Source organism: Periophthalmus magnuspinnatus, chromosome 11 (assembly GCF_009829125.3).
Source record: "Periophthalmus magnuspinnatus isolate fPerMag1 chromosome 11, fPerMag1.2.pri, whole genome shotgun sequence".
NCBI lineage: Eukaryota > Metazoa > Chordata > Actinopteri > Gobiiformes > Gobiidae > Periophthalmus > Periophthalmus magnuspinnatus.
Window position 1 is genome coordinate 16377186 of NC_047136.2, and position 11227 is coordinate 16388412.

An 11227-nucleotide genomic window follows, 5' to 3' on the forward strand; every position below is an offset into this window, starting at 1 on the left:
GAGGGGAAGAGGAGGGAAGGAAAAGAGGTGAGAGAGAAAGAGAAGAGGTATAGAGAGAGTGAGAAAGGAGTAAAGAAAGAGAGGGGGGCTCACAGCACCACAGGCTGACACCATTACAGTCATGAGTAGGGTACTAATGCTCCATTTCTCCTTTAATTACAAAGGCCAGGCGCAGTGAAGAGGAAACTTCTGCACTCACCAGCTTTGTGGAAATAGTTTGCTTAGGCCATGGAAAAGCACTTTTAACAGCACATTTTTAACAGAATATTTGGAGTGGAACATGGAATGAAGCTGCTGTCTGTAAGTTATTAAATCCTAGCACATAATTCTAAGAGTCAAAAGAAACTAAATAAAAGTCCAAATTAAGTGAAGAAGAGTGTATATTACGGCTGTAGTCTTTGGTTGATTAATGGGTCAATACCGTTTTAGTCGACCTATTTTTTTTATTGTGGACTCGGCTAATTATTGTATTGGAATCATAGAGATTCACATGTTTAACAGCTAACCAGAGAAAGAACTGAGTCAGTACGCTGGAGTTTTTTGGATGAACGAACACTTACATTGTGTTTCTGTCACATGAAGATGATGTTTGTTATTACTTAGCATACATAGTTGCAGTAATGCACAGGGCATGTATTTCGTAAACCTAGAATTTCTTTTGTCGACCTCAGGTTTGTGTCATGGTGGCGTAGTGGTTAGAACTCTGTCGGCGCGTAGGGAATTTCTGTGAAAAGTTTTAATGTTCTCCTAGTGTCTGGTGGGTTTCTACTGGTGCTCCGGGTTACCTCATCAACCCAAAACATGTACAATTGGTAAAATCCTCCCGTCCTTACCTAGCCTAACTCAACATGTCCTCCTGACAGGTCGTCCAGTGGCACTGATTTGAAAATGTGTTCTCTGCATTTGACTTTTCCAGAGTTACTTACCTACCTCAGTCCCATTTTATCACCTTAAAAACCATTTATATAAATGCACTTCACCTATCTTCCTTATTCCTGCCATTTTAGCAGCCCTACTCCACTCTGCAACCAGTTACTGATGCCTCGATCACAATAACCCATACGACTGGCCATGAATGGTCTACAAGCAATTTTATTATTAATTTTTTTTTTATTTTGCTCATTTCTTGTGGCCTTCTTGAGGCTGCCTTACAAAAATGGTGTTCGTGGAGCATTTGTAAGTTCGTAGCTAGGTCGATGATCATGTCAAATATTTTGTATGAAGGGGGACCCTAGAATGGCCAATCCACCCCCATAGCTCCCCAAAGATGTTTGCCCCATTTTCATAGGACATTCAGTGTTGACTAAAAATGTTCAAATGGCAACCACTAAGTGTTCAAATTGAACAATAAACAATACAATTTACAATAAAAAAGAATTCTATATCAAGTTTTATAAATCACTACAGAGTAGGTTTGGGTACCGAAAATCGAGTCCATGGCAGTGCAGTTCTGTCAGCTGTGGAGCGGGTTTGGATCATCACCGCTGCTGCAGGGGGCCTAATGAAAAATGTAAACTCTGCTGTTTTTGCATTAGGCTGATATCCACTCTCTATTGAGGGCTTTTGTGCCATTAAACCATTGAATAATTTACATTTGTAGCTTGTAACAGCATCTGGATAAGCTTGTTGTAGTTGGAGCGCTTAGTGGATTTTTATTTTTTTTTTTCTGTGGATTTATCAGTAAAGTTATTGTACACTGATGTGTATTGTAGTGTATGAAAGGCTCGTGACAGCTGTGTGCCATTATACTCGTCACTTACGCACAGACGTCCCATGTCCGCTCATTTGTTTTAACTTTTTGTTGTTGTTGTGTTTTATTTGCTCCACGTAGCCACTAAAAACTTAGTCCATTCATGTAGAAGCTTGAGTAGTAAAAGATGCATAAAGCCATGATCTGAAAACTTCTGCACTAAACGGAATCCATCTGCAAAAATGTGCCAAAAGCCATACGATCTTTATAAGGTCGAAGTGACAACGCCTAGAGTTGTACACAGTGTGGACATAAAGCGGCCGTGTGATAGTAGGATTGGCGTAAAGATGCATTAGGAAGGCCATGCGGCGCATGTTAGAACAATGTAAGAACGAAATAAATCTGTAAGAAACTCCACCCTCCTCCACAAATATCTGCAAGCTCCAGAGTTTGTACAACCTGGGAGCTTCGTATGAGCAAATCTTTTGTACAGGTTATTGTGACTGTGGCTTTACTCAAAACAAATGTGCAATGTTGTCTGCTGTGTGCCAGGAGCTGCAGCGATACGTGTGCAGACAGAGGGAGCAGGAGGCCCGGGCACAGGGGTCAGAGGTCAGACAGACCATGGTCCTGAGGTACCCCCTGCCCTACCCCCAGGAGCCCTGCCCACCCCCCCTTGTGCCCCAGCAGCCCCCAGAGCTGAGGTTTGGAAATCCCTACTCCAGTGACACCAAAGGTACAACTAAGTACACTATTATATTATAGTTAGTGGTTAAAGTAATATATATACATGACAATGGAATTTAATGGTACAGTGTAACTTTCTAGAGTTCACCTGCAGGATTGCATGGAAATACAAAGTTAAAACCACACTTTAGAACATTCTTCATGGAGATGGATGCATTTTATGCCATACTGTGGAAGATTATAGCCAAAGGAACACCATTTCCATGTAAACAAGCAAGAGGAGGGCCTACTCCAGTCCAAAAAAGAGTCAGGTTTTTCAGCTCAATTAAATTAAAAAAAAGGTTTGTACTTAAAAAGTTGCATTGTGTCCTTTAAAACTTTTATTGGCCAATTATATTTTAAATTGATAATTTTGTTCAATTGTTGAGTTGCTTTTTTACACAAAGTCGTTGTTTTTAAGTTGTTTTTCATAGTTATTGAATATAGATGGAAGATGAATATAGATAAATATAGTATAATAAACTATAAGTATAGTGAAAATAAAAATAGCAGTAGTTTATGGTAATAATAAAACTTAAATACATATTGTTGGATGTTTATAAGCTCACCTGCCATTCTTCTCTTGTGTCTGTGCAGAGTGTGTTGATGCTGCTGTGTCTCCAGATCTCCTGCCCCTCCCCCCTCCAGAGGGCCTGCCTGGCCTTCAGCCCTGTGCTCCACCCCTTTCTCCCTCTAACCCTGCCCCTAACCCCGGCTCCCCCACCCTTCCCTCTAACCCCGCCTCCTCCAGTACAGGCCCAGGAGCTCCAGGCTGGGGCCAGGAGGTGGTGTGTATTCAGCCCAGCCGCAGCACCAGTCCCCCGGACAATGCAGAGCATCCCCCAGACAACACGGTGAGGTCTTCCTCAGACTGATGAAGAAATGGGGTGTTTGTACTGCACTTTAATACAACTGTTTAAAGAGAGGGTATTATGCAAAATCAACAGTTTGGAGCTTTCTTCCATGTTATAATGTTCCCTCATCAAAAACATGCCTGAGGAGGTTTTAGATTTCATCCATGCATGTTTGCGTAATCTTGCCCAATGCTTTTGTCGAAGACAATACAGTTCTTTCATAAGCACCAGCCTCCTAGTCTGGGGCATATCAGAATGTAATGTATGCAACATAGATTATCTACTACAGCCACTTCATTTTCGTGTTATTTCCACAGTTCTTTAAATAGCCACTACTATGACCCAAGGCTTCACATATCTCCTAGTCTCGTTTGCTCCTCTCCAGAGCTGTGTGCTCACAGTGGAGGGGGAGGGCTCATTTACATACAGCACTAATGAACGTCAGCGGGTCAGGCTCAGAAAGACAGGCCTAACGAAGCACAATTAGGCGGGTTTTGCATAAGCTCTGTACTATTCTGTCGGATTATCTCAACTTGCGCTGGTTAGACGGTTTTACTGTATGCTAATCTCAAAGTTTAAACACGGCTGCCCATTTTGTAACAAGTGTCTTTTCCACTTGAGTAGTCTGACCAAATCAAACCAGTCATAGTGGTTTCGTAAATGTCATGTTTGTGTTGTAGGCAGCTGAAGCTTCGTCTGAGAATCGCACAGATGCCAGGGCCACCTTCTGCTTTGACTCCAGGTGAGATCTACGCTGAGATAGAACTATAGGTCTGCCTCTAGTTTTTTGGCTGTGGAAATGGTTTCTTGATGAGAAAACACAAATTGATTTAAAATACTTTAAAAAAAAAACGCACACACATTAACAAGCTCTGTACCTGAGCAGAGCAGACATCACATGGTTAAATATACACTTAAAAACCATCAGTTTTCAAGTGGACAAGTGCAGATCACTCTGCAACGAATGTTTATGAGTGCAGAGCAGAGGAGCACGGTCCACTGGGCTCATTAATATAGTATAAAGATTTGTGAAATATTTAAATCATAGAAAATTTCTCATTTTAAGCATTTATATACATTTTCCTGAGAACATTTTGTGTTCAGCTATTAAATGAAATCTGCATGCAAGTTAATGCATGGTATTGAAATACTCAGTGCATCTTTGAAGAATGAATCCAATTGCAAAAGTGTGTGTAACCTGAAACCTGTAGTTAATGGATTACCAGTAGTAAATGTTGTGTACCTATGTGTGAGCAGTAGGAGCAGTGAGGCCCAGCTGCGCTGCCCCCTTTGTGAGGTCATCTTCCCTCCACACTTTGAGCAGAGGAGCTTTGAGCAGCACGTGGAGAGTCACTGGAAGATCTGCCCCGTCTGCTCCGAGCAGTTCCCTCTGCACTGTCAGCAGCAGCTGTTTGAGAGACACGTCCTCACGCACTTCGACAGGCATGTGCTCAACTTCCACCAGACTGACTGAAGCCCTACTGTGTCCAGATCTACTGAAGCTCCCTACTGTGTCCAACACTCATAGTCCCACTAAAGCACCCTACTCCTGCTATTGTGTCCAGCCCTCAGCAACCCACTGAAGCACCCTAGTCTCGCTACTGAATCCAGCCCTCAACAGACCCTCTGAAGCACCGTACTCCCACTACTGTGTCCAGCCCTCAGCGACCCACTGAAGCACCCTAAGCTCCCTTCTGTGTCCAGTAGGACATTCTTAAAAGGAGCATGATTCTACATCTTAACAATTCTCGATCAATTCTAAATTCTCTAAAAATCGATTTAAAAATGCATTAAGTGTCTCCGCCACAATAAAACGCCCCCTTTAAATAAAAAAAATAAAAAAACAGGGACTAAGCCTGTAGATTGTGCTCATTTTTAAGTCATTGTTTGCTGCTGGACTCTCCACAGCTCCACGCACCGGAACAAGGAGAAGGGGGGCTGTCTCCAAGTGCACAGACACACACACACACACACACACATGCAGCACACACATGCAGCACACACGCAGCATGCACACACAGGGGAGGAGACTTACATGAGACTGCAGAGAGACAGAGGACAGATGAACAGAACATTAGCACTACTTTGAATCACTTTAGCTCCATGCTTGTTTTACCATGTTGTTCGCTTTCCTTCGCTGCTAACTACAGCTACAACTTATTGGAGTTAAAGGGCCAGAGCCCCGTTCATCATAAATAGGCTATGACCTTTAGTAGAAAATATTTTTAATTTTTATCTTTGAAAAATAGGCCTACGTATTTAAGTTTAATTACTGCAGTATGGAATTAACTGGGCTCCTTAGATAATGATTGAATAGATCTATTATTTTTATTGAATTATGAACTAATAAAATAAATACAACTAAATACAATTTCAGGCACCTTCTGTTAGATTCTTGCCTGATCTAAGAATAATTCTATAATAATAATTTTGTATGGATGTACAGTTTACATAAGATTGTTACCACAGGGAAATGAATGTAGTTTCAGGATTTAATTTTGAATTGTTTTCAAATCGAGAATCGTTTTTGAATTACATCGGAATCAAATCAAATGGCCAGGGACTTAAAGAATCACACCTCTAGTGTCCAGCCCTCACAGACCCACTGAAGCCCCCCTACTCCTTCTACTGTGTCCAGCCCTCAGCACACCCACTGAAGCCCCCCTACTCCTTCTACTGTGTCCAGCCCTCAGCTCACTTGAAGGTGACAGAGTATGCTTTAGACAGGCTTTTGAAAAATACTACTACTTAAAGGGGCCTGTACCTGAACCCTGAGTGAAGAACATATTTCAGAATGAACTAATAGCCCTGCCCACTATGCCCCCTCTCTCACACTCATGTTGAACCATGACTGAGAAACAATTCAACAATGACTCTGGCCCCCTCTGCTGGGAAAAAAGGGAAGTGAAGAATTTTGAAATGATAAATTGGCAGCAAGGCTATTGTCACATTATCAGATAAGTTTTAAGCTTCAGACAGTTCAAAAGCTCAGAAAAGCATAATACGTCTCCTTTAATGGTGGGCTGTCATGTGACTATTGAATCAATTGCACTTTTCTGAAATCAGCAAATGTTAAAAGAATGTAAAAAAAAAAAACAAGTTTGCAGACAGCATCAGATGGGCTTTGGGTGATACCACATAATCTCTGTGGTGGTGCATATATGGTGTGACAGGGCATCAGGCTTAATCGGTTTTGGAAGGAAGAAATTATAACATGGAAGCTGCATAGAATTGCTTTATGACAAAGTTTAGGCTGCTAAGAGTAGGGCAATAGTGCAATCAAGAGTATATATAAGAATAAGTATTTATAATGGAGACGAGGGGAGTAGACATGTACTTGAATGGGAAGGGAACAGCTTTTATTGTGAGGGTAGTGCTGCCACTTCAGGAAATAACTTGTCTGATACTGCATAGTTTGAATGTAATTCCATTATTGAAAAATTGAAAAATGTATATCACTGTACCAGTTTTATTCTAGTTTTGGAGTGAACACAACAATGTAAGATGTGTACATTTGCAGCTTAACAGGCTACAAAAATCAAATATTAAATGAAAGATCTACTATTAAAGGTGCTGTACCTGTTTTTCAACCAAAACTAGGTCATTTTAAATGGTTTGGTCTAAAAATATTCCTCACTTATCTTATGCATTCCGAGCAACCTAGTTATTCACCGTGATGAGTTTATAAACACTTTTCACAACTCTCAGAGACCAAAATGGAGTTTTGCCATGACTAGCTAGTAAATAGCATACTAATGTTAACTTTCTGATTATCAGACAACAAAACACTTTTCTATCACTGACATATTCCTGAGGTGGCAGCACTACTCTTGTATAAAGTAAATCATAAGTCTAAGTGCACTACAGAAGGCTTTATTGTGAATGTACTGTACATATGAATCTGTGTAGGGGCCTGTCCATTATATCTTTTACTCTTCTTTTACATGTTTTATTTCTAAAGGACAGTTACTTTCTGTTCTGCTTGTGTTGGCTCCATAGTCTTCTTTATACAGTCATCAGATCTGTACAAATGTTTTTATTATGATTTTATTTTCCATGTCACAAGTGTAGACCAGATGCCCATATTTACTGTCTGAAGTGCATAAGCAGGAGATGTGTTTTTACTCCAAACAATCGAATGTCGCCTTAAAACAGCCTGTGTGAATCTGCTTTGATAAGCCTGTCAGCATAATACATTTAAAGTCGAACATATTGGAATAAATTATAGAACACTTGCCACTGACACAAACCTTTTCTAAAGGAACTAAATCGGAATTCTAAGTAAAGCTGAAATAAAAAAAAACAACAACTAAATAGCACAATGAAACGCTTAAAGGGCCCGTATTACTTTGTTTACTGACCTGTTGTAATGTTCTTTCCTCAACAAAACCATACCTGGAGTAACATTTCGTTTCATTGACACATGTTAAACACAAACCCGGCTGTGTTCTCAGACTGAAAATGTTGGAGATGTAGACAGAGTAATAAGGTTTACTCAAGCATGTGTAAATGAATGAAAACACAACTCCAGGTATGTTTTTGATGAGGTAACAACTTTTTAACATGACTTGGAACAAGCTCACATGAGTCAATTTTGAGTAATATAAGACCTTTAAGTTGGCAAAGGACGAAGGAATTGTCAAACTGTATCATTACTTCAAAAGAAATTACCAAAGTATGAATTAAATAAAGTACTTGGGGAAACAACTACTCAAGAATATCACTAACTATTTCAAGTGGTTAATGTAATTGGCAGGATAAAACACTAAGTAATGCACAAAATCTGGTTTTCAACAGAAAAGAGAAAAAAAAAAATCGTATCTGAAGGAGCCGTGCAAGAAACACATCATTTCATATCGTTGTCATAAAGCTTTTGCCATTTGTAGCCTCCCAGTGGGAAGTGGGAAGTAACCCTGTACTTTGGGAAGTACAGTTATTATATTAAAATGATTACCAAAAAAATCTTCCCTATTACCAATTAAAAATTTACAGGATAATCACAGAGCCCCCTAAAATATTGTTTAATGTATGGAACAATAATTTGATATAGTAATTATCATGAAAAGCCTTTGCACGGATGAAATATGAAGTTTATAATGTGGCAGGTCTAACATGAAATCAAAATGCATATTGTCTGTGGTCAAATGTCTCTATAACAAAAAAAAATAAAAAAAATTGCTCTTTAAATTTAAAACATGTCTCCTCCATCTTCATGTGAGATTGTACGACTGTTTTATGAATAAATGATCATTCAAATGTGTTTCTGTTGTGATTTATTGCATTTATTGCAAATGACACAAACACTTTTTTAAGTTTTATTTTTATTTTTTTGCTGTTTTTTTTCTCATTTTCCGTTTCCATGTAGCAGCTTCAGTCTTGTATCGAAAGACATTTGACATGAACTGGTTGTCTCTCGTACAAAAAGGCGCTGGTTTCTTATGAACATGTTACATATGAAAATAGAATTTAAAATGCACTTGACAGACACACGTTACGTTACATTCACTGTACAGTTTAACAAGTGCTCCTGCTGCATGTCCGCCGCTCCTGCCCCCTACTGGTAATACTATGAACTGGTATGCTGCAGGCCGGTTGCCGTGGTGATAATCTAGATAATCTATCTAGATAAATACAGAGGTTAGAAAAACTGTTCACCCAACTTAAAAGATCACTAAGGTTATGGCAGTACATTTTTAATATCGCCATGACAGAGGCTAACCAGCTGTGTGGTAACTAATCCACGACACAATTATTTTCAGTAAAAAAAAAAAAAAAGTAAACATAAAATTTGGCCAAATGTCTAACTTCGAAGTTTATACATTTTCAGAAAATTATTGTAAATTAAAATTCTGTCTTAATTATGCTCAGTTACCACATAGCTGATTATCCTTCAACAAACTTTCTAACCTTTTAAATTGGATTTTATTAATCTACAGAAATGTTTTGGATCCTGAGAAAGATCTCAAGAGGTGGGCTGAATTGAAGTGTCTTGCTCTGACACAATGGCACAATAGTCTACCTGCACAGGGATTTGGCAAAAATGAGCTTTAACTGCACAGTAGCTATGACAGTGGAGGAAAAAAAGAAAATATATTTGATTTTGACATTGTACCTACAAATTTGTCTGAAATGTAGCAGTTCATACACGGAATACTGTACTGTACATTAAGTGCTTTCTTTAAAATATTCACAGCCAAGAAAAAAAAAAAGTAACTTACATATATATTTTTTTTCACTTTTGGACAAATTGTTTTAACCGTGCAGGTGTCCAGTCCTAGCATAGTGGGCAGGAGGAGCACTGGGATGCTAGCGTGGCACGCCTTTCCACGTGAACAGCTGAAAGGTTTGTGCTTGACCTCTGACCTCTATGATCTCTGACCTGTCCGAGGCATCTACAGAACCCTCCACGGCGTGCTAGTGGAATGTCTACACCACACTGAACAGCTGCAGGGACAATCTAATACAAAACGCATTCAAACCACAAACCTGGTATGAAGCTATGGGCTACTTACACCACAACTTCTGAGTCTGAAAACTGAAACTGATCAACTCTTAATGCTTACTAAAAAACTTGTCGGTCATTGCTTCCTGGAGTGGGAGGGGATAGGAGAAGTAGGTGGAGATAAGAACAACCAAGTATTTTCAGCTCAAAGAAAGACAGTCGTGGTAAGAGGATGAAACTGAATATATACAATAAAAACTGAGTAAATTTTACTCACTCCCCTTTAACGATTTCTTAGATAGAGATAGATACATAGTGAGAAAAATAGGTTAGGGAGAGATAGGATAGAGGAGGACAGATGGAGGGGTAGGGGGAAGAGACAGATAATGGGTATTTTCAGACAAATAAAACCAATATTTCCTAGCCCAACTGGACTGCGAGTTGTGTAGTTTTCAGGCAGAAGTTGTGGGTGAGTCCTTTTAAATGCATGAGAACATTCCATTATTGAGCTACATCCATTTGTTCGCACTCCTCCGAGGTGCGACCTTCAGACGCCCCTCCCCTTCCCACCCCTGACCCTTGACCCCTCTCAGGCACATGGCATGGTGGATGTTTGGCAGTGGAGAGCTGTTGGCAACTGTCATGGAAAAAGAATCCTCATCTGGGCGTGTTTGGCATCTGGGCATGTGACAGCAGCAGCAGTGTGTGGTACAGAGAGTGGTACAGCTCGGGCACTCTCCACATGAGGAATGACTTTATGAACACGAGTACTGAAGTATCCGGGCCTGCTCTGCTCAGCATTCAGAAATGAGGTGAAACTGGCCGTAACAATACAAAAGATTCAAAGGAACACTTATACACTGAGTCAACCTAACACTGACCGAGATACACCAAATAAAGCTGGAAAATAAAGTGGAACTATTTCTGCTTATGCGCATGAATACTTTAGAATATCTTTATATACACGTACATATCTGTCTAGGTTTATATCTCATAGTTCTATATAAAGTATAACTTAACTCTGGTGGGTGTGTAGCCCACGTTTAACACCTTAGAGTGACCGAGGCACTGATCTGAGAGTAGAACAGGAGTGGAGTGGCGCATGTGGGAGGGGCTAGTGTGGAAACTGACCTATGGGAGGTTAACCTAAAGGAGATCAACTAATGATAAATAACCACTAAACTTGTTTTAAACCGGTTCAACAGTTTGGCACGAATTAAAGTTTTCCCCTCTACAAATGTACTGTAATGTGTGTTTAGTCTGTGGCCGTCTATTCCTCATATTTGGAGCCTCATTATGAATTACTCTAGTGCATAAGTCAAAAATATAACATAGCATCAGAAGAAGCCAATCCAAAACTGTTACTGGATATTGGTACTGATCCAGAAATATGTGCTGTTCCGATACCAGCTTCCAAGTATCGCTTGGAATGTTTGGACTTTTGTTTAAACAAAGCTGTCATAGTCTGCACTTGACAGATAAATACCAGCTACATAACACATAATGATCAGCTTT

At 39.8% G+C, this 11227-nt stretch overlaps 1 protein-coding gene across 1 annotated transcript in view; it reads left to right on the forward strand.

Moving 5' to 3' along the window:
- LOC117379129 (tax1-binding protein 1 homolog A-like) overlaps positions 1 to 8469 on the forward strand; it is a 38985-nt gene extending 30516 nt beyond the window's left edge. Inside the window, exons 14-17 of the mRNA XM_055225504.1 lie at positions 2243 to 2426; positions 3014 to 3270; positions 3951 to 4012; positions 4528 to 8469. Coding sequence (XP_055081479.1) covers positions 2243 to 2426; positions 3014 to 3270; positions 3951 to 4012; positions 4528 to 4744 — 720 coding nt within the window. The 3' untranslated portion in view covers positions 4745 to 8469. The remainder of the gene's footprint in view (positions 1 to 2242; positions 2427 to 3013; positions 3271 to 3950; positions 4013 to 4527) is intronic.
- Positions 8470 to 11227: the final 2758 nt, after the last annotated feature.